This window comes from Centruroides vittatus, unplaced genomic scaffold (genome assembly GCF_030686945.1).
Source record: "Centruroides vittatus isolate TY-2023 unplaced genomic scaffold, ASM3068694v2 contig_1422, whole genome shotgun sequence".
NCBI classification, from domain to species: domain Eukaryota; kingdom Metazoa; phylum Arthropoda; class Arachnida; order Scorpiones; family Buthidae; genus Centruroides; species Centruroides vittatus.
Window position 1 is genome coordinate 606,197 of NW_027120892.1, and position 23,966 is coordinate 630,162.

The window sequence follows — 23,966 nt, forward strand, 5'->3', positions numbered from 1 at the left end:
AAAATATGATTTTTAAATCAATTCAAATTTATTAAAATAACTTTTTATGCGTACTTTTATACAGGGCTGTGGAGTCGTGTAAAAATCTGCCGACTCCGACAAGGGATGGACTTGAACTTTGACGGCCGGATGGCCGAGCGGTAAAGGTGGCAGCCTACCGCTCTGGGGGACCCGGGATCGAATCCGAACGGGTCGAATAATCCCCAGGAATTTTTCGGGGGGTGGTCCGTTCGGATATGTCGGGCCCCGTCCCTCACCACCCGGTCGCCCCATTGTGGGCCTGGCCGAACCCATAATGGGCCTACTAAAAGAGGCCCTCTTAGTGCCCACAGGGCGGAAAGAGTTTAAAAAAAAAAAAAAAAAAGGGATGGACTTTTTACAAAATAATTCCGATAATTCTGATGTCATCAGAATTATCGGACCTCAAAATGAAAGCTTCAATAAATAGAGTTCTAATAAAGATAGAACATAGAAACTTCTTTTATTCCAAAGCTAAATGACTACTCTAACTAATGACAGTCAATATATAAATATGTATTCGATAATTTTTACTTTTCCGGCTATTACTTAAAGTATATGCACTCTACCTCAAATTAGCAGTGCATTATCTTTGTACATCATAATTTCTTGCTAGCAATGGAGTCGTGGCGGTCATCTATCTAACACTTTTCAAGAAAAATTATTAAATTGAAATAACTCTTATTTTAAGCCCTTTTCTGTCCCCCTCTTTTCACACCCAGGCAATAGCTCTGAGTAGCCCTGGATCTTCATCCCCTGTATGCTATCGCTATCGCTATATAGTTACACTGTCTTAATCCACAAGAGATATGTCCGTCCTTCCGGAAAAACTCTCCTTTGACCTTGAAGTCCCAGTTTTTATACGTTTTTCTCGTGTACTATCTACTTTTCGGATTGGTCCCTCGTCCCTTTCCTCGCTTCCCGATTGGTCACCACTTTGTTTTCAAGCGCAAAACGAGACCATGTCGGGTCGCGGGAAAGGTCCGATTCGAGGTGTCTATTTGACACCCTTTGTCGACTGTGCTCCAAGATTGTTGATAGAACCACAACACCTGCACTCATAATTTAATCCGTTGTTTGCAATTGATGTCATTTTGGAATTCTAACGATCACGCGATATTTTTCTATCTCTCCAATTTTTCCCTTTTTCTGAAATTGTTTTCCTAAGTTCAATTTTTTTCTTTGAATACTTGTGTCAACCTTATACCTCTTTATGAGTGCGTGTGTCAGAGTTCTACCTTTGGATTAAACATTAACAGGTCGTTTAACACGCGTTGACGTCATCCCGAGACTCGTTGTTTACATTTTTCGTTACGTTTTTTTTTTTTTTTTTTTTTTTTTTGATCAAGAGTTTCTCTCTCTCTCTCTCTCCCTCATATAAAATATCGATATTTTTTTTCACAACAAGATTCTACATTTTTGCGATTTCGGACCTTGTCTGGAACCTTACACTTATGTCCACACGTTACTTTAAAGTTATACACTGCAAATATACAGAATTACAGCAAAGATTTGCTGTTACATGTATTACGGTTTCGATACTGTCTTCTCATACTGGAAGTTTGTGGTGTTCTGTTTTCATATGGCTAGCTATTCACGTGGAGTATTTTTTAAACTTTCTTCACGTTTATAATAAGTAAATAGATTTTTCTAGAAAACTCTGAAAAAACTTCCATCAACAAATCATTTGAGGGTCGAGGAAATAAAAATGTTGTGTGTCTTAAGTATTGAATGAAACAGTCAGTTAGTAAATTTTTAAAAAGACAATATGAAGTTGAAGAGTATGAAAATTATGAATGTGCTCTTTAGCTCGAGCGTAATGCTCAACGCACGCGCTGTTCTGAGCATAACTATGAACTTTTTTTTTATTGTCGCATTAATAATATATGTAAATAATATAATTTTGACCATTGTCAAAAAATATTTCAGTCTTTTTGGAGCGATTATTCGAAGCTTCTATTATTCTAAAGATATTGCTTTATTAAAAAATGAATTTTTTAAGTAAGTTCAATCAATTATTTGTATATATATTTATAATTAAAGAATTATTTATCGGTATGTGAATGATGTATATTAAAAAACTGTATTAATCGTAATTTTTTAACGGAAGGTTTAAAATAATCAATGAAAATATTATATAGCACATTATGATATGAATCGCAACTACATTTTTTCTTGATTTCTTTCAATTAAAAAGGGAGAACAACTTGCGGGTATTTACAATTAATTCTCAAAAATTAGCGTAGAAATTTAGTTGCGATTGTCTTCAAGATAAACTTTTTAATTGCAACGAATAAGAAACTATACGTATAGGCCACAGTAAATAGAAAAAGAAGAATAAATCAATATTTCTGACTGTCATTAATGATATTTAAATCTGCGTTAATTTTCTGTATACAACATTTTGAACATAGAATAGATTTGTGCAAACATAAATTAATTTTATGATTTTATTTCTCAATGTAATCCTACATATATGAATATTGTTTCCATCTAAGACGTATAAACGACAGCACACGCTTCTACAATTTTTATTCTATAGGTTTTGTAAAAGGAATTGGAAATTTGTTATTTTATATTTTGTTAATACATTAGAATAAATTAGTATTTGTAATTCCGTTTACAATAATAATTATGAAATGATTATTTCTAGGCGATGAACAACAATTTGACGGAAGTTGTTTTCCGTATAGAAATAACTTTAAGGTAAGTTTACCAGAAAATTTTATGATGTATGTTTTACTTAAAATAGAGCAAATAATATTCAGATAGGAATAGAAGTCAAATACATAGAGAAATATGTAACGATATTTTGAGATTTCTGTTTATTTAAATATAATTTGAAAGCAGGTAATTTCTTTAAAAACATTCAGACATTTTGTTAACATAACATCATATAAATTTAACTGCCTTTCAGTTTTCCTACAAATATTTTAAAGAAGTAGACGTATCGAGCAGACTGTATTTCTCCAATCCCCTTAACATTCAATTCTCAGTTTCTGGCTTTTTGATCTCGAAGATTGCAATAATATATTCAATATTAAATGGAATTTGTTTCTCATTTAGGTTAAGCTACTTAGGTTTTATTTTTTTTCTCCAGGGAAATTTAATACTCAATCAAGTAAATTGTTGAAATTACATAAAAAATGAAACTGAATTTAATAAAAACTTTATTTATATTATTTGACGCCTTCTTAAAATCAAAATTAACGTGTTTAATCACTGTTTGGAGTCTTGGTCTCCTGGTATAACTTGAACAAATACAGTTAAGGTATTTTAAACGCCTATATAAATTAGAACGATCGATCTCTGGACCGATTTTAAGGCTTGAATTGGGAAATTAATATTACACCAAATATTTTAATATTTTGGTCTAAAACAATAGCTTTACCTTCTGAAGATCTTCGTTGTAGTGTTTACAATTCATTATTAAAGATTGAAAATTTTTTTTAGATAAACAGGGTTATCTCTTTTCATAAAATATTGAATGAATTGAATTGCTTTACATTATTTATTTATGATTATACAAATGTTCTCGGAGTTGATAGATAAAGGAAAACATTTTAAGATTCTTTATATTAATTAATCTACAATAAACTCTTGAATTTAGATTTTCTTATTGTTTTATGTTAAATTAAGGATAAAAACAAATTTCGATATTGTATTTTACAGAAAAATCAGAATTTGGAATGTTCACGAGAACTTATAATAGCATGTGATCGTGAAGATTATTTTGACAGGCCTTTGAAAAGGGCATTCATATATTTAGAAAAATACAGTTTGGTAAAAGAAGTAATTGAGGAAGAAGATGAATATGACGTCGAGAATGATTTATTGGAAAACGATGCAAACGTCCTATATAGTGAAAATGCATTTTCTAACAATGCAAATGCAATCGAAGAAATTGATGAAATTAATGTCGATGTCAATTTATCAACATCAACACCAAATACGATTGATAATAGAAATAAAAAATACGATTGCATGAATGATATCTCCGAAACATTACCATTCCAGCAAATATCAACAAGTGATAAGGATGGTGATGCAGCACACGATGATGATGATGTGGAAAAATCATTTGGAGTCAAAGGATTTCAAGAAGGTAAGATTACAAATAGATGACATCTTACGTTATTTTATTTCTTTCACGCAACGTTGGTTAAAATTATTATTTAATTTCAGAATTGTTAACAAATTGCTATTACACGTAAAACACATCGTTAATAATTCTAACATATTTTTCTAAATTATACAGCTTAACATTTATATTTTTACATTCACTTTTTATGTATTTGTTTAATATTATTACCATAAATATTCAAAATAAAAAATAAATCGGGATTTTACTATGACAGGGGTAACAAAATGCAAAAAAAAATCTTTTGTTTTTTATAATTGTCACTGTTAAAGCACAGTTTAATTTACATCATATACAGTATGAATTTATTAAACATTGGATAATTACTCCTTGGCAAGAATATTTACATTATTTCAGCAACCAAATTGAATAGTTACAAGAAGTGGTATTATCTTAACGTTTAGATTGTAATTCATTATTTTGTCAAATATTTATTTTCGTACATAATATATAATTTTCATTTGATACGATGATGATAATGTGCACACTATTGATCGTCTATTATAGAATTTTTACACATTTACTATAGATTTAACAGACAGCCATCAAAACAAATGTTGAAAAATTTCATGTGTTCTATATACTCTGAATAAAAGTGCGAAATTGCAGTTAGCACATAAATATACAATAAACGCTTGTATGATTTTGACATCGACAGTAATATTCGAATTCTTCAGTCAGAAAATTTGCCATTGTCTCAGAAAAATGATTTCGATCTCTGGCATTGACGTCACATATTTGGGGACAGAAGTTATTGTTATAGTTCCGGGAATTATTTGATTAGATGCTTGTTCAATATTTTCGAAACAGAATTCATTTTTAAATGTGTTTGTACACAAACAAAAATTACTTTAATTTTCTGTGTAATGAGTAGTTATAACTTACCAAATTTTGTAAAATTAATAGTATACAAATCGACTTTCAAACACATCTCGTGGATTATATGCTGAAAATTAGAGTAGTTTTTTATATTTGTGTTTAAATTACTATATTTTTTCATTACTCTGATTCTTTCAGTATCGGAAAGATCTTCAGTTTGTATCTATTTTCACATTGTTTAGTCAAATATATTCACTATTATTATGTAGTGCATTTCATCGTTTTCTACAACTCCGTGTTTTTACATTATATTTATTTATTAATATCTGAAATTCAATAAAGCCTGTATGACTCTGCACAATTCTAGTCTTTATTGGATTATTATTTTTCAAGATATTTCTGAAACTCAATGTTATCGGAAATTAAAGAAAAATATTAATATCCTGCTGTATTATATGTTTTTAATCATTTCGTTTCTATTTAATAACAGCATTGTAAATTTAAATTAAGAAAAAATAAGATTTAAAATATAAAATTTATTTTTAGATGAAAAATGTAAACAGAACATCAACGAAAAAGTAATAAAGACGATGAAAAGCATTAATTTCGGAGAAACTGAAAGTCATAGCAATGAAAATTCACTCAGTGATGACGAATACGAAGAGGTTAGTAATTATTTTAAATTTATTCCTTGATTTATATTCTATAAACTAATTTTAAATGTTGTTGTTGTTGGTAATTGAAACATTAAAGTAATTTCATTTACATTTGGAAATGTTTAATAATTAAAGTAATTGTTGACATTTAGTTGTTATTGATAAATATTGGAATAAACAGCAGCTTTTCAAGTCATTAATATTATTAAAACATTTCACTCTTGATTATTCTATATTTGAATTATTTCATTATTGTTTAATTATTTATATTTTGTAAATTTGAATAATTTGAAATTCTACATAGACTCTAAACAGTATAATTTGATGATATATTTACATGTTATTTGAAATTGCTTTTATTATTTTTGATTTATGAAAACATTTACTGTTTGTAGAAAACAACAACTTGCATGGATGTTTTTATCCAGTTTTTTAGAAAACTTCCATCGTACATATTATCCTGTTGCAAGTCATCGTCCAAGTAAAACAATTGATAATAATGAAGGTATGTGAAGGATTTTCATGTTTTATACTACATTCACGTGAGAAAAGTTAATTAAGGTTACATTTATCGTGTCGAATAGAATCATTTATAACGAAAAATTAAAAATAATTCTTAAATGGCTTTTAAAAAGCAATAAACTTTTAAACTTTTCAAATTTAAATAATAAATTTCTGCAAATAAATACTTATGCAATTTTATCATTACTTTTTCAGACAAAACTGAATTAATTGATTAAAATTAGTTAATTTATCGTATTTCGAAACCTTGCCGTTAATTTTTGTTGATTCATAAACTCCATAAGGTTTAGGTACACGGACACTTGGCAATGTCAATCAAAAATTTATTTCAGTCGGTACATACACCTGTTTTTGTGTACGTTTAGGGCCACGTAGGCCCCTCTTCCGCCGACTAAAAAATATAATACACACATAAAACATTTTTACATGTGCAAGAGCTTATTTACAACTGTAAACATTAAACAATATGTAAACATTCTTCTTTGATCTCTATCTTACAAGAGATAAAAAATATTTTGAACAAACCAGTAGGGTTTCACGAACTTTATATTCGAATGTTTTAGAGACGTTCCTCTTGACATTTAAAACATTCGAAGAGGAACGTCTCTAAAACATTCGAATGTCCTTCTCCCTCCCTCCCTCCCTCCTTTCCTCCCTCATTCTTCTAATGCCCTTTCTCCCTCCCTCCCTCCCTCCTTTCCTCCCCCATTCCCTCTAATGCCCTTTCTCTCTCCCTCTTTCCCTCCTTTCCTCCCCCATTCCCTCTAATGCCCTCTCTCCCTTCCCTCTCTCTCTTCTGTCCCTCCAATGCCCTCTCTCCCTCTCTCCCCCCTTTCTCCCTCCCTCCCCATTCCCTCTAATGCTCTCTGTCCCTCCCTTCCTCCCAATCCTTCTATTGCCCTCTCCTCCCCCTTTCTCCCTCCCTCCCCCATTCCCTCTAATGCCCTCTCTCCTTCCCTCCCTCCCTCCCCATTACCGCTAATGCCCTCTCTCCCTCCCTCCCCCATTTCCTCTAATGCCCTTTCTTCCCCCTCCCCTCCCCCTCCCCCATTCCCTCTAAAACATCCGATTGCCCAGTAGAGTTCGCGAAACCCTACTGGTTTGTTCAAAATATTTTTTGTCTTGTAAGACAGTGGTGGAAGAAGAATGTGTACATATAGTGTCCATAGAGGTATGTATCGACTGTTTAACAGTACGGACTTACCGCAAGAACCGGCAGAGACCGCAGTTATGTGATAATGTAAACTGCGTAGATTTCCGAGGAAAATTCTTAATGATCTGAAATCTTTTCTGATATTTTTAGTCGGCTGAAGAGGGGCCTATGCTGCCCGAAACCTCCACAAACACAGGTGTACGTACCGACTGAAATAAATTTTTTGATAAACATTACCAAGTATCCGTGTACTTAACCTTATGGAGTTTATGAATCAACAGTTAATTAACAGGAAATTTTAAATGATAAATTATGAAAATCAACACGATAATTATTCTGGAATTTTATTTATTAAATTAAGAAAGCTTCTGTCTTCATTCTTTGGAACTTTTCGAAATTTAATTGGATTTATTCTGAAAGAAAATAAATCAATATTCGTATAATACGATTAATCGCTACAGCATTAATATCTGAAAAATTGCAAGAATTTAGAAAAAACAAAGAAATTTAATGGATTTAAACCAGTTCATTGCTAATTTTTAAGCGATAACGATAAAATTCATCGTACCACGTTCATTGAGTTCGTCGTTAACAACAGAATTTTTAGTAAGAATTTTTGCGCAATATATATTTTCTAAAGGACAGAACGCCAATGACAGGACTTCCCAAGGACAGAACGCCACTGATTTAAGACGATCTTAAAATTATGTAAATAGATGTGTAACACGTACAGCTAGAGGTACACAAAGAATACCCTTATCTCCAGAAGGGTCAAACCTAACGAAGATTTTCATCCTTATCGGCATTTACGCTTTTTTCCCTTTTATAAAACTCATCTTTATCCTGAAAATGAAGGTTTCCGACATTTTATAAGAATAAAATATCATAAAAATGTAAACGAAAAAGTTAAGAAACTTCTTATTAAATTTTAATGTAAAATTAGAAGCAAGATAAATTTAAAATAAGTACTACAAAACAAGTATTGAAGTGTAATGAATATATTCACTAAATTGTATTGAAAATGAATTAAATTTGTTTTCTATTATTAATTAACATTTTTGCATTCTTTGATACTTGTAAAAGATGTGACACCTCGACTTTTACAGCAACTGTAATGACATTCTCATTCTCATCGTTTGTTTTTATTGCTAACAATTCAGAATTGATAATGGTTTATCTTTGATATTAAATTTTTCTTAGACACAATTACATGTATTACAAAATTTCATATAAATCGAAAAAACGACATTAATTTTAATGTACTTTTTGAAAAAAAATGCGACAATTTTCAACAATGTTCTCGATGTAACAATTTCGAATTGTTTCAATTGCTGAAGCGAAACGAAGAGAAGTTTGAAAAGTATTCGTTTGCGATTTTCCAGTGAAAAAATGAAGAAAGAGAGGTAATATTTACGAATGACATTTCTTTGATAATTATTTAAAATTTCATCAATTTAGTTATGACAGAAGCGATGGCGCTGAACCTGACGGTCAGCAAAATCAGAAGTATTGGATTAATAATGTAAGTTATTCAATTTCATTTATGAACTTACAAATAAATTTTTTAATTAGAAGTCAATTAATAGGTCTTCATTCGATTTTGAAATATGTATTAAGAATAACAAATATTATTATTTTGACTTTTCGTAGAAATTTAATGATTTCCCTGCCAATGAGTGTTTCTCCGCTTACAAAAGAGATTCACCATTGCAGATGAACAAAGCCAAGAAAATTGGACGATTTAAACAATTTTTCAAAAGTATATTCTGTAAACTGATGCGTTGTTGTTGCGTAAAAGGAGAAACTTCCGATTCACCGGTAACACTTGAGTTTCTTTGCTTTTCTGTGTTTTTTAATTAACCAACTTTTCAACTAAAATATTTTATAATTATAGAAGTGCGAATCAGACGATTTTCAATTTAAACTTGAACGTTTAAACAATACAAAAGAGAAGTACGAATTTCAAGAAATTTGTAACGGAACTTTTGGCACAGTCTATTTGGGTCGGTCTAAAAAATCCGACGTAACAATCGCTGTCAAAGCCATCAAAAAACAACGTATTTTCCTAAATCAGGTAAGCATTGAGCCTTGTTTTCGGTATTATTTCTATAAAAAAAAAAAAAAAAAAAAACAATACAATGTCTGTATAGGAATTGATAGAATCCAACAATATAGTTTATTTTATTTTTGTAGTGTGTACACTTGACTGGAAAAACACAGTTCATTTATATAATAATGTTGTTAATACTTTTCAAAAATATTAAATAAACAATTAATACACGATATATTGATTTCACATTTCGTATATTTTTTTTATTTACAGCAGTTCGATATTGTCAGAGAAGGAATTGCTTGGCGCCGTGCTTCCGCTCATCCTCACATTGTCAGATTTATTGGTACCTTCGAAACTGATATTAGGTAAATTTTACGATTTTTGATATTACTGATTTGTTATACCTTAAGTGTTTCGGGTAATAAACTATTTGTGTTCTTCTGTTACTGTTTCGTCTGTGATTATGTGAAAGGAGAGAACTTGACAGACTTCTTGGAAATAAATGGAACATTATTGGAAACCCAAGCTAAGACGATCGGCGCACAACTTGCTTCGGCCATCATTTATATTCACGATAAAGGTGCTTTATCTAAATATATTTATACGTATAAAGTTCCTTATGTATGACACTGTGTGACAAATTATTTTACTTTCTCCGATAGAAATTATTCACAGAGATATAAGCTCTAACAACATCCTAATAGATAAAAACAACAAAGCCCATTTGATTGACTTTGGCCTGTGCACAGTAAGTACTGTACGCCTCTTACTGTTTTTTAACTGTACTTTTCTTATGACGTGACGATTTTATTTTTTATTTTTTTCAGTTCGAACGCCGTCCAAAAGAGTTCTGTGGCACTCTGTTTTATTTATGCCCAGAAATTCTTCAACAGAAGGAATACGGTAAGATATGTTATTTATATTTAATGGCTTTCTTTTATTGATGAAATCAATGTATGGTTTACAGACTCTTACTGCGATTGGTAGGCGTTTGGAGTTGTATTATACGAAAGTTTGGTTGGAAAAACTCCAATGAACATTTACCTGGAAGAAATTATGACCGTTGAAGATTTCCATTGGTCGTAATTTCTTCCAGGTAATATCATTGCCGATAACCGAAAAACTACAAAGTAAGTATCAATTCAGAAGTCGTTAAGAAATACAGGAAACGAGGATTAATATGAAAATGTCATTGCAGTTGCTGAACAAGTGGAATTGACGTATCCTTTTGAACTACCGTAGGATGCCAAACAAATAATCCAGGATTTGTTACAGAAAGTAAGTTTATTATGAATTTTTTAATATTTCTTATATCTCGTGTTGTTTTATTTCTATATATTACACGTTTTATATTACCTTCAACCATACAATCTTACATGTTTTATACTTAATGTGAAACGCAATTGTTGGTTTTATGAGACAAATGATTTTTAAAGCATTTTTAGATTTTTAACTGAATCACTTCACTATTAGTTAATTACGTTAATCGCACATTGAATTTCGGTTTTCAGTAACTGACTTAATTACATTTTAATCATTGATAAGAAATTTAAAAAGTTATCGACGTATCACACCTCACTTGTTTGTTTCATTGCAATTTCTCTGATATAGTTTACAAAGACGAAAGTGTGATAATTGAATGGAGAAGTTGGAACAAGTATAATTAATTATTGTTATTGTTGTTCATTTCAGAATCCTGAAGAACGTCTCAGAAAGAAAAATCGAAAATCACAAATGTTTCGATCATGTGCCGTGGCCTATAATGCCGAAGACTTGAGTCATTATTTGAAATTATTATTATTTGCACAGAATTATCTGAAAGCATTATTTCTGTTCTTTCATTATTTTTATTATTATTATTTTAAGTATAATATTTACATTGTATATACACAATGGTTTTGTTTTAATTTCATATTTTATTCGTTATAAATAAAGCGTAATTAATTACCAATGGTCTCCGCATTATGTTACCTGTCTGACCATCATGTAATCCGCATCTTAAGTATATTTTTATAAATGATATGTAATTAGGAATCGCTGAATGACTTATGAATGAAAAAAGGGTTTCGAAAGAAAATCTCATAAAAAGTATACGAGTAAAACGAGCAATTATTTATTGTGACATAGTCACAATGCCGGTGTGCGATTTTCAATTATAATTTTAATTTATTTTATTTAAAATACATACTTTTCACCACAAACGCCAGCGTATATCATATTTTTTCTCTAAAAAAAGTCGTACCGGTCATCTATCTGACACCTTTTACAGGAAAAATGATGAAATTGAAATAACATGACATCTGGTTCGCGTGTATAAGTAATTAGGGTCTCCTGCCACTTACGTTTTCGTATCTGATCTCGTCGTCGTTCGTCTATGTAACTCCGTTCTCATGATTTTAGAGAGACAAACAGACAATCGGACGGACGACGGACGGTGGGAATTAACACCTATATTTTTTTTAAATTGTAGGCCAATTAGCTTTACGAATTCATGCTGGCTACATACTTATGGTTGTGAAAACTCGAAGAATTTAGTGGATTTTATATGAGTCAAATTTTAGACCCAGAGACAAAGAGAATATGACAATTAGTTAATAGATTTAACACGCTGTGACACTAGTTAAATGAACGAGCAATTATTTATTCTGACATCGTCACAATGCTTGGCTGCAATTTTTAATCGTATTTTTCATTTATTTCACTTAATACAGTTTGTTTGTTTAGTTAAGTTATGGCAACGCAACACTTGGGCGATCTGCACTTGGGGATGCCTTTCAGGAGGTCTTTTTAAGGGTAATTGGCCCCTATGTCAGGTGTTACAGACGTGGAAAAAAAAACCCGGCCGGAAAACTCCACGTGGCCAGCTCGTTCTGGCGAGGCGCGAATTCACGACCGAACTCCCAGTGTTCAGGGAAAGGAACCACTTGGCCACTTGTGGGCCCATAATACAGAGGGAAAGTGTAGCGATCGGTCGAAAAATGAGCCCCCAAACGTTTACGTTTTTGGATTCAGGACAGTGAGGACACCTTGAAATGTCGAGATATGGAAAAAATTTGGGGTTTTTTTTTTTCCTGTATGTATAGATGTTAGACTGTGTGTGGAACACGATTTTGTTTTCCCTGTTTCAATCTTAATAACTTCTGTGGTTTTTGAATTGGAGTCGGATGATTTAACACAGGAGTTATTAAGCTTCAAAGCGGTTGAACTAAATCGTGCTCCCATACACATTCTAACATCCGTATATGCAGAAAAAATCCCGAAAGTTTTTGCACTTCAGGGCTTCCCGAATCCAAAAGAGTAAAATAGAATTTCAGACATTCGCATCAATAATCGTTTTGTGATGAATTTTTTTGTTAAATCTCTGGAAATTTAGTATGGTAAGAAATTATCTGCGCACAAATCTCGCTCGTATTTCAGTATTGCTAACTCTTACCTAAGATCATTAAAGATCTTCGTGTTCGTCGTACATTTTATTATACAATAAGGTAGCTGGCGATTTTTTTGGTTTGTTTTGTTTATCGAGGGTACTAAGAGAGGGTTGTTTTGTTAGATTTGATGTTGCTTGTCGGAGATATTAGTAAAAACAAGTTAGCATCAATAATAGTTTTACAGAAGGACAGACTAACGGACGGACGACAGTGCGAAATTTTAGGTTTACAATTTTTTAAATTGCAGCTTAATTTAAATAAACAGAGAGATGCGCACTAACGTTATTAATTTAACTATTCATATTTAAAAATTTTTATATACACATACGTCAATATTATATTTATACATTAATCTTACCCATTTTTTGCTTCTCAAGATTCACAATATGGACTACCGGACTTTATGTGTCGGACTTGACACATCAGGTACAGATTGCCCTCGGTTTGTCAACAGCCCGAATTCGATGTCAGAGCGATAGACTGAAGTCTTAATTAACCGCTCAAACAACCGGCTGTCACCTTGTTATACTAGGTCTTGAAAGTATAACAAGTAGCGATACTTCCACATAAACAGTTTCTTATTTCACACAAGACTCTTGCACATAAATTGATTTTAGTTGGTCTGCAATGTATATCTTACTTAATATATTATTTCGATGAGAAATTGACACTATTTCGTTCACGACGCGTTTTAGGAACTTAACGTCTATCTAACACCTTTGAGTGAAAACGTTTGAATTGAAATAACGCGACTTTCGGTTTGCATCGGAAGTTCGTATATATTTAATCGGGGCCTCCCGACCCTATAGTTTCCACATCTGCTCACGACTCTTCTCTATCTAGCGCTGCTGTTCCGGATTACGATGGAAGACAGCCGGACAGACGGCGGCGACAGTGGAAATTCATAGGTGTACAGTACAATTTTTTCAAATGCAGCCCGTTTCAGATGGAAATTCGAATAAAACTTTTAAAATTTGAGAAGCAGTTTTGTAAATAAATGGTTTAGACTTGTGAAACACCAGGAATAAGCGCGACAAATTGTTTGGCTTTTATTAAATTAATTAACAATTCCGCGCGCCAACAATAGACTTATTATTGCCAGTTGCTTACAATCTGTAATGCAACAGGCATCCGAGCTCCTTTGCTCGGCCGGGGGGTTCCCCGGGACAACTGCCTGCTTGTTGGGCGGATCCGGCGCCCTGCGCTGAACTCGCAGTTGGTCGATTACATCCGGATTAAGATACGGATTCCGGTTCCGCCCTGCAGGCCCCTTTTTGTAGCTGGGCCGCTCTCCGGGCTTATCCCGTTCTTGAGCCGCCCACGGGCCCCCTGTGGGATTTTCGCTTTATCGGCGGCCCTGGGGCCCACCGTCCCGTTGGAAGAACCCCCTTGGACCACCAAAAAACCAAAAATAGAAATAATATAAATATGAACGCTGCACCGGACCTTGCTCCAGTCCGTTTCACGCGCGTCCATTCATTTATTCTTACACGCACACACACAAATAATCGCTTCCTGCACTTCCCAATCAATTTTTCTGCTTTACAACTATGTAATCCCTTTCCAACCCCCTGAAATCCCCATTTTTATTGTAAAATTCGTCATTTAGCCTTCAACAATGCAAACGACAATGTATTTCGTAACAATGATAACAATTGCTTAACGACAATAAAAAAAAACCGTATTAAATTTTCCATTCGACATAAATGTGTCTATTTTTTCATTTTACGTGGCCAAATTATGCAAAAATGATTATCGTCCACTTAATTCTCTCGAACCTTACTCTATTCGTTACATCTAAGTACTGAAATCTTATATAAATTCCTTTATATAGCAGTGTAGCCCCAAAATTCGTATATACATTTTTCGCATAACACACAAGGCATTTCTAATTCAATTATCATTTACACCGAAATATTACAAGACTGCATTTTCTTTAATGGTAGCATGTTAATGAAAAATGTCTTGTAATATTTCGGTGGAAATATGGAAAGTCTATAAAGCTATTCGAAAAGAGTTGAAAGCAAAATGCCTGGTTAATTCTTTAGTTGCTTCGCTTCTCAAACAGTTTTAGGATATTTTAAACTTTCCTATGGTTTATAAAAGTTTTCGTTATGTTAATATAACTTATATATTGATTCTTCTATCCCCTATTTCTTTTAGACTGTGTTTCGGCAATTGCGATTCTAATAACCGCGCATTTTAGTTGTATTCTGAATAGGCAATCTCTCTCTGCTCTCTCTCCCACGTTAGCTAGGTATGGATTATATAGTGCGATGGTAAAGGGTCTTCGCCCCTAAGTGGCTGGGCTGATTTGCCGACGTCATGATTTACTTTGTATCTTTGGACGCGCCAAGTCATTATTTCGTTCCTGGAAGCGCCCGTCGTTTCCAAGCCCAGTGCGGACGGATTTTAAATCGCACTGTGTTATCAGAGTGTCTACTAAATCTTAGAACCGTAAGATTTGTGTCGATTTTTGTTTATTTCTTTATAGGCAGATAATGGTTTTGAGTAAAGCCCCTTAAGGAAAAAATTGCGGAAAACGTATTTAGAGAAATTTTCCCTTTCCGTACCACAAAACCAGTGCAGAAAATCGTGTCTAACTTTCCTTTTACGCAATAGGGAAAAGGACTTTCTTGCACCGATAGCAATCAAGTATAGATTTACGTCATCACCACTGCATAATAAAGAGTTTCGAAAGAATATAGTATTTGAAGTAAAAGAGCAATCGGAATTTTATGCAATCGTCTATAGAAGAGATTCCATCCATCGACACGCAGACATGCCAACTAAATGCTACAATAACGTTTTCCCCCATCTCGGCCGTGACGTCATTACAATAATATCCGATTGCGTAAATTCTTTTCCGGATCTGACGAGGACACGATGTATATTTCGCACAGAACCACTATAGAATTACTTTTCTGTATTCTTTTTCCGCATTACTTTTCTTCCGTAGTGATTTTTCTTGCGCGAGAGCGGTCTTAAGAAGAAACGCATGGAAATTATTCTAATCGTAAACACCAGAAATCAGCGACAAGTCGCCAAAGATTTGACAGGCTGCATTTAGACTTGGCCCGCGGCAATTTGGAGAAGAATTTCCTGCGGAAAACGGAAATTTGAATACGAAAGAAAAACTATTTATATTGATTTTATTTTAGATACATTTCAAATATTCAAGTCTCAAAATCTATTATTTATTACAAAAAATATTACGCGTTTCTTCGAATTTAAATTTCGGCAGTTGGTCGACAGGAAGGAGTTGAAAATGTTTCCCTAAGCCTACAACAAAATAATATAATTGTTCTTCGGGCGGATAAAGCAGAATAACTTAGTTTAGTTGCTAACGAATGGGAAAGAATGACGATTTTATAGAACTAGAAGAGTGTTCCACAACTGAAATTCTATCAAAGAGTAGAACGCATATATTAGAAATTACATTCAAAACTCATAAACCCGAAGGGGGGGGAAATGTAGACCGTTAGTACATTTTCGCAATTCTACTTAGAAGAATATCTTGTAAAGAAATTACACGGTGGCCCGTACTCGGATTACAGAAAAACACGGGCAGATGAGTTAATTAATTAACGGAATATTAAGTGCGGAAGAGAACGCCGGTGATCCGTTGGAGTTTAAATTAAAAAATACCGAATCGCAATGCAGTAAAAATAATATTAAAATTTTATTTCTACAACACCATGTATATCTACAGAAATTTGTAGAACATGTAGCGATTAAAAATAATTATATCTTAACTAATTTGAATAGCAGAATGTTAATAGATGACGTCATATATAAAAATAAAAGAACAATGTTACGCGATCGCGACAGGCCCAAAATATCGGTGTAAACTCTGTGGCGGATTGTACCTTTGTTAAGTTATTTTCATATTTTACATCTTTGTTTAAAAAGCAAAATTATTAACTGTATGCTAGAAAACAATTTTATTGTTTATAGACTGAAGAGAGATGGGCGAAAACTGTAAACTGCAATTTTTAATTGTATTTTAAATTAATTTAAAATATGTGCTCTCCGCCTGAAATTACCAGTGGCTTATCCGTGTGCATCATACTTTTCCTTTAAGTGTGACACGCATTGAAGATGTTCTGTATTTAATAATAACGGATGAAATTTGATCTAATAATCTAGTGTCTTATATCAGGAGTCATGGTAGTGACTCCCTGGCAAGTAAAAAAGTCACTAACTGACTACATATACAGGAATCAGAGTTTCCGATTTTCGGCGGTCGGTTTTTCCGCCCCCAAACACCTATGATAATTTCAAATATCTCCTCTCGTTCAAAAGAAAATTATTTTCTTAGGTAGTGTGCAAAATTTCAAGTTTTTCTATAGAGCGGTTGCCGAAATATAAGCAATCGAAAAGTGCAAAAATCTGCAAAAAAAGGTATTTTCTTCTCATTTTTCTTCATCCGGCACTGCAAACGCTCGTAGAGAGAAACCACCGGTTCCAGAAAGCTCAAATTTTAAGCTTAAACCATTCTCGTTATCAGTGAGGTGCTGGCAAAACTTCCGGGTTTATAAGTCAAAGTTCACAGGGGTTTCCCATGGAGCTAATTCTGTTTTACAGCTTCATTTTACGTTTATAAAATGCATTTTATTCAAAATGTTACAAAAGCTCAAATTTATACCAATTAAAACTTTTTATAACGATTTTACTAAACGGTGTTCAGCAACATGATGATAATTTAAAATATATTTTGATATAAACAAAGATGACGTCATCGTTTCGTTACATTATTGTTTACAGAATCAAAGTTGACGGCAATTTCCTCTACAGCGATTTTGCTAAATTTATGATTATAGGCCTACAGTAACATATAAATGGACTATGTATGTTCATGCCGTCCTTATCCCGAACGGTTTGTAGGTATCTATTCTTTCCAAATGTTTCAGCCCAGGCAGTTCTATTACACGGTGTGGTAGTCACCTACGAGAAGGCCCTACGTTCTATCTATAAGGAGATAGCCCGATGTAGTAAGCACAGAATTCTAAGGAGTGTAGGGTTTTAGAAGAACCCTACAGTTTCCTCACTCTTTGAAAATGAAAAAGATGCCGAGAGAAAATAGTGCTTCGGCCGAAACAACTTGAAAGGTTAGAAATCTACAAAGCCTTCGGGAAAAGGACGGTAGTTAACTTCGAGGAGAAAGACTATTTCGTCAGGCTGGACGGCGTATAAAAATTTATAAGTGAAGGGTTATTCTTCCAATAGTGAGACTAATAATATTTATCACGTCTTTCTTAATTATTACAAAATGGTAAAAAGCTTAATTTTGAGGGTAGAAATGGGTTTTACAAAAAATTGTAAATGCTAGTAACGAGTAAAATTGTCATAAAGTTCGACCTTACTGGATATACACAATACTCCCTTTATATTCCCACTATCTCAACCTTTATTACAAAATTTAATAGCATCATCTATTAATAAATACAGGTAAACTTCTCTGCAAAATTTCACAAATTCCCGACAAAAAGCACAAGAGTTATTAAGCTTCAAACGGTGCGAACAATATTGTATTTCATACACACACTAATATCCATATATACAGAAATTACCTCCATTTCGCCTTCCTCCCCCATTTCTCGACAAATTAAGGTCTTCCGATTCCAAAAATGTAAAAATCTTAGGATCATTTTTTGACCGGTCGCCATACTTTCCCTCTGTAATATATAACAGAGGGAAAGTATGGCGACCGGTCAAAACGAATCGATTCTAGGCGCGAAATATTGCAATTTATTTTAAAAATGCTTACTAAACACTTAAAAGCGAACTGATCAACCATTCGGAAAAGCATTTCTCGGTAACTTATTTAACCATTCGGTTAAGCGTTTTCGAGTTTCTGGACAACACCGAGAGATTTATATTGATACAACAATTCTACGCAATAAGACCCAGGGAAATGTCGTATGGACAATTTATTATGGGTCATCTATAAACCAATGGACAAAACCTTAATTTTTAGCCGAACCTCCTAACTCGAAACTTGTTAACTCGTAGTCCAAATTTTTCCCCCAGCCGATTCGAGTTAACTAGGTTTTATTGTATTACTTTTTTTTGTTTTCGTCTTTCAATGTATGTCTCTAATTAATTTTGGACGACAGTCCGAATTAACTGGCATCCTATTAATTGGAATATATTATATATACTGTATATATTAATTAATTAATATGTAAATACAGTACAATCAAATCAATCCTATACTAAAATTAAGAATTTAAAATTTTTTTAATAAGTAAATCATTATTGGATACGCAATATTTTATTTGTTGATAATAATGAAAATAGTTAATTATATTCACACGAGAAAACCAGATTTTCTAACTAGAAAACATTGATTTTTTAATTCTTGGACATTGATTATTATTTATATATAGGATCCTTAGACTGTGAACATATGAATTTTTCAGAGGCTTCTATCTATACTGTTTACAATAAAAAACCGAAAGAAGAATCGCTTCAAGAAAGAGAAGATTTAGAATTCTCTACTGGAGATTCTTCGTGTATTGACGTAGCACGAAATAAGCAATGGCGTTCCAGTTCAAACTTGAACTCCCTATTACAGAATGATGTGAGATATATCTATTTTAAATATTATCTTAAATTATTTTTAAAAAACCAATACGTGAATATAATTTAATCTAGCAGAATATCTTATGGGAATATAGAATGAAAATTTTTTACAAAGCCAAACAATAATCGTAATGAATCGGGCTATTAATGTTATAAATTTTTACAAGCTTATCATTTTCTAATTTTTTTGTCATGCGACTACTTAGAGCTTTGTACTATTTTGAATCCGATCAGGCTGCAATGAGCGACAAGATTGTGACATTTCCGATGTAGGCTACTCAGATCGAACCATCCATGAAAATTTCTGAGGATCTGATCCGCACTGAACTTGTATCCCTATTATGACTTCTTTATATTCCACTGTCCATAAAATAAAGAGTTTCTTATCCGATTTATCTGAATTCAAACCCGATCAAATACTTATAACTTATTAGGCCTGTAGGGAAATCGGACAGTGTTCCTCGTATCTTTATGTTGACTCATTGGGGTTTGATCGATTATGTAATTAGCAAAGCTTGAAGTTTGAAGTATACGATTGAAAGCATATATTCCAATTAAAAATTTCTCTCGTTTTAGCTGTACTAAAACAAATAAATTCAGAGTAAAGATAGAAAGTTGTTTCTCAAAATTTTATAACAAAAATCGCTTTTACTGTAAAAATCGTATTATCTAAACACTTATTTATGATTGGTTTATTTATGATTTAAAGAAACTTAAGAACCTTAAGCCCGAGTCGCGCGCGTCTTCTCGTGGTCACACATTCTTCGTTGACGTTGCAACTCGGAAACACGTGACCCTAAAATAAAGGTCGCGTTTCTTTATGCAGCGCTCGAGAAGCGCTTTACAGCGAACGCTCTGAAACCCGTTTCTAAATGCAGCGCTGCAATGTAGCGAACCGTTTCTAAATATTTGCTGTAAGAGATCGCTGTAGCAAAGATAAAGCAGCTGGCCGCGTTTCTTTATGCAGCGCTCGAGAAGCGCTTTACAGCGAACGCTCTGAAACCCGTTTCTAAATGCAGCGCTGCAATGTAGCGAACCGTTTCTAAACGTTTGCTGCAAGAGGTCGCTGCAGCAAAGATAAAGCAGCTTTTACGTCCGCTACACGTGTAAAGCAAAATGGACGCTTGTGTGTATAATACGATATTATGCTGCGAAAATAAAAAAGTTGAAGTGGCTGTTGATAAAAATATTATGTAAAGATTAAGAAGAATTAAATTTTATAAAATGATTCCGGAAGTTCCCTAAAGAGCTTACTCTTTAGGAGATGTATAATTATATTTAAAATACTATATTTTAAATATAATTATACATCTCCTATCTCTTTACTTCGTTCACATTTTCGGAAAGAGAAATGCTCAATTCTTTATATCTCTTTATTTAAATATTGTAGTTCTTTAACTAAAACACTATTTTCGGCTGTAATTAGAATTAAAGGTTAGATTACGACGTCCCATGTTTCGCTCGAGCGGAAAGCGTTTCTAAACTATGATGCAGCGACGTGTAGCGATAGCTGCTTGTGACGTCATTTTCGCTACTTTCTCGCTGCATAAAGAAACGCGGCCAAACCAATAAAATTACAGTAGCTTGTTTTTGACTACTTCCGTGAGTTTACCGGCATTTTACGTTCTATTTCATAGTATTTATGGAATTTTAGCCACTTTTCTTATTAAAATGGTAAGCAGTTCCTTTTCTGGAATGAATAAAATAAAAAAAAGCAATTATTTTGATATAGTTGGCGAGAATACACAAAAAGATAAAATCTTCGATAAAACGAAGAATTAAAATCCTACAGGTATTTGCGAGCCCGAATAAGCTCAATCAGTCTCGATTCTGTAAAAGTATAAATCCTCTAACCGCCATGAGGACGAACTATTTTCAATGTTGTTACCGTATGACGTGCACAAAGGCGTTTGCTGATTGGATGCGCGTTTGCAATCGGCGCAAGTAGAACAAACTTTTTGTTTCTAGTTGCGGTTGCAGTCACGCCAGTTTTCGAGGGAGGATTATTAGTTAACGGGAACAGCCGTCGCGGTTGCAGTCGAATAGTGTGACCAGGGCTTTACGCATAAGCAGTGATAGTTAATGATGTCTTTGTTAGTTAAAATGAATCTTACCACATAGTGCATACTTAATATTATTTATAATATAAAGAAATATTATATTTAAAAACAATTTACAAATAGTTTGAAGATACGAAACAAAAAAGCCATCAATCTAAAAACAGCATAGATTGTAAAGAAGAAAAGGAAAAGAAAATTTTAGCTACAGGTATAAGTATCAAAACTTTCAACATATCGACAAATCATTACGAGAGGTTAGGTGAACATCTTAAAAAACTTTGGGAACAAAACCATATAACTGATGTCATTGTAAAAGTAGAAAATGAGCGTTTTGCAGCCCACAAATCAGTCCTTACTTGTTACTGTCCTTTCCTGAAAAGACATCTTCTTGACAAAGAAAAACAAAATATTCAAAAGGTTATATAATTCAAATCTTTATACAGATTAGCATTTTAAAAATATCAATTACACTATCATTCAATCATTACAGATCGAACTACAGAATGTAGATCCCGATTCTTTCAAAATTCTTTTAAATTACATGTACACTGGTCAAATAAATGTCACTTGCCAAAACTTATCAGATATTTATCGCGCCGCCCGCATCTTACAAATGAAAAATATCTCCGAATATTGCAAAAAGGTAAATAAAATTTTATTAAAAATTAAGTTTCTTCTGAAATTTTAAATAATTAACATTTCTAGATGTTGACAAATCAAAACGACGGTACTTCCACCAATATTTTTCTTTACACTACCGCTAAGAAGTTAGGAATTCAAGAGACTTATCAACGGGCCTTTAATATTGTCTTACAAAATTTTGATAAGGTATCAAATAAAAGAGAATTTCTCAATTTGGATGTAGATTCGCTATGTGAACTACTTTGCGCAGATAAAATAGGAACATACAGGTAAAACTTTATATATTAAAACTGTTTGGTTAATGTTACCTTAGGTGCCAAGATGGCGGCTCGTCTCTGATTCCAGCAAGGAAACAGTGGGATGCACGTTCTAACCTAACCTAACTTATTCTAATAAATTACTATAAGTATTAGCAACCAAATTATTAGAATAGGTTAGGTTAGGTTAGAACGTGTGTCCCACTGTTTCCTTGCTAGAATCAGAAACGAGTCGCCATCTTGGCAACTAAGGTAACATTAACCAAATGTTTTAACTTTCCAATGCATTCCATAAAGTTGCGAAAATTTTTATAGTGAGAAAGATGTGTTCTTGTGTTCGCTAAAATGGCTCAATCATAGATTTATAGAAAGAGAAAAATATACTGTCAAAGTTATGAGTTGTATACGATTTCCATTGATGACAATGGAAGAAATCCTTTCTTGTTATAATCCTCCGATTTTACCAGAAATTGTTGAATTTCCAGAAGTTGCAAACATGCTGTTAAAAGCTACTTGGTAAGAATTAAATATAATTAATTAACAATTACACAAAGAACAAATGATGAAATTATATTTTTTAACATATATATATAATTTTAGCTTTATAGCAGCTTCAACGAAGGGGAAAGAAACAAAATTTAAAGAATTTTCCTGTTCTCCTCGCTTTTTCCTCTATCGAGATTCTACTATACAAAAATATGATGAAAAAGTAGATCTAAATAAATATAAATAATTGTTAAAGGTATTCTTATACACAGTTTAAAGTTACAGTTTTTTAAAATAAAAATTATCTTGCAGAAGAATGCTAACAGAAAATTATATGTTCCATCTAAGTATGAAAATATCAGGAGAATTATTATTAAAATTCAAAGTGTCTTTCGTGGTTATGCTATTAGAAGAAAATTGGAAGAAAAAGCACAAAAAGAATTTCTTGTTCTTAAAGTTCAAGCTTATTAGAGAGGAACTATGACCAGAAATAAATGGAAGCCATTTTTGAGTAAACCTGAAGTATGTATGTGGAAATGAAAGAATGAAACTCAACGTCGATTACTTTAATTTTTTGAAAATCAAACTCTTCATTTACTATATGAAATATTTCCATAATAACACAGATTGTAGAAGAGAAAATTAGTCATATGGAAGCTCTTCTTTGCGATCCTTGTCTTCATTTACTGTTACAACATCCGTCTTCTATTACATTGCATAGCATTGATTCAAATTCTATTGTTAAAACTTCTATTAATATCCCAAAAATTCACGATTCTCTTAGATTACCTGATACTTCCGTTATTGTAGCAATAGGTGGTATCAATCCTTCTATAGACGAAGAGATTTCAAAAATTAAGATACGTTCAAGTTTGAATATGAATAATTTAAAAACAAAATTCTATTGTAGGAAGTGCAGTTCTTCGTTTTAATCCTAAAGAAAATATTTGGGAACAGTGGAATAAGATGCCAATTTATCGTCATCACCATTGCATTGTGCTATTTGAAGAAAACCTTTATATTATAGGTATCGTTAAATTTTTTCAGTGTGAATATTTCTCAAATAAAAAGAGTTAATTAAAATTCTGTTAATTAATATTAATAAGGTGGCTACGATAGCAGAAATACCTTGTTGAGACATCT

The 23,966-nt window shown here is 32.7% G+C and overlaps 2 protein-coding genes and 1 long non-coding RNA gene across 3 annotated transcripts; 2 read left to right on the forward strand and 1 right to left on the reverse strand.

Moving 5' to 3' along the window:
- Nucleotides 1–8,357: 8,357 nt before the first annotated feature.
- On the reverse strand, nt 8,358–8,600 carry LOC136968271 (uncharacterized). Its single transcript, XR_010879634.1, has 2 exons — nt 8,529–8,600; nt 8,358–8,486 (listed from the first exon to the last, which is right to left on the reverse strand). It is a non-coding gene; the product is annotated as an uncharacterized lncRNA (long non-coding RNA).
- A 72-nt stretch (nt 8,601–8,672) lies between these two features.
- LOC136968272 (uncharacterized) lies at nt 8,673–10,208 on the forward strand. Its single transcript, XM_067262257.1, has 7 exons — nt 8,673–8,712; nt 8,768–8,831; nt 8,960–9,127; nt 9,204–9,383; nt 9,633–9,942; nt 10,025–10,110; nt 10,190–10,208. Exons 1-5 carry the CDS (start codon nt 8,699–8,701, stop codon nt 9,729–9,731), a joined length of 525 nt encoding a protein of 174 aa, XP_067118358.1. The 5' UTR covers nt 8,673–8,698; the 3' UTR covers nt 9,732–9,942; nt 10,025–10,110; nt 10,190–10,208.
- Nucleotides 10,209–19,152: 8,944 nt separating this feature from the next.
- LOC136968254 (kelch repeat and BTB domain-containing protein 8-like) lies at nt 19,153–23,587 on the forward strand. Its single transcript, XM_067262241.1, has 8 exons — nt 19,153–19,376; nt 21,562–21,855; nt 21,929–22,081; nt 22,144–22,349; nt 22,653–22,853; nt 22,938–23,046; nt 23,136–23,345; nt 23,450–23,587. The coding sequence occupies exons 1-7, from the start codon at nt 19,203–19,205 to the stop codon at nt 23,292–23,294; spliced, it is 1,296 nt and encodes a 431-aa protein (XP_067118342.1). The 5' UTR covers nt 19,153–19,202; the 3' UTR covers nt 23,295–23,345; nt 23,450–23,587.
- The last annotated feature ends 379 nt before the right edge of the window (nt 23,588–23,966 follow it).

What these genes read in the sequence shown, in the direction of transcription:
- LOC136968254 (XM_067262241.1), top strand. Translation starts at nt 19,203, where the DNA reads ATGAATTTTTCAGAGGCTTCTATCTATACTGTTTACAATAAAAAACCG. An exon ending in ACTCCCTATTACAGAATGAT is followed by an intron (nt 19,377 to 21,561) that starts GTGAGATATATC and finishes ATTTACAAATAG; the next exon opens with TTTGAAGATACGAAACAAAA. An exon ending in ATGCTGTTAAAAGCTACTTG is followed by an intron (nt 22,854 to 22,937) that starts GTAAGAATTAAA and finishes ATATAATTTTAG; the next exon opens with CTTTATAGCAGCTTCAACGA.
- LOC136968272 (XM_067262257.1), top strand. An exon ending in GAGAAACTTCCGATTCACCG is followed by an intron (nt 9,128 to 9,203) that starts GTAACACTTGAG and finishes TTATAATTATAG; the next exon opens with AAGTGCGAATCAGACGATTT. An exon ending in AACGTATTTTCCTAAATCAG is followed by an intron (nt 9,384 to 9,632) that starts GTAAGCATTGAG and finishes TTTTATTTACAG; the next exon opens with CAGTTCGATATTGTCAGAGA.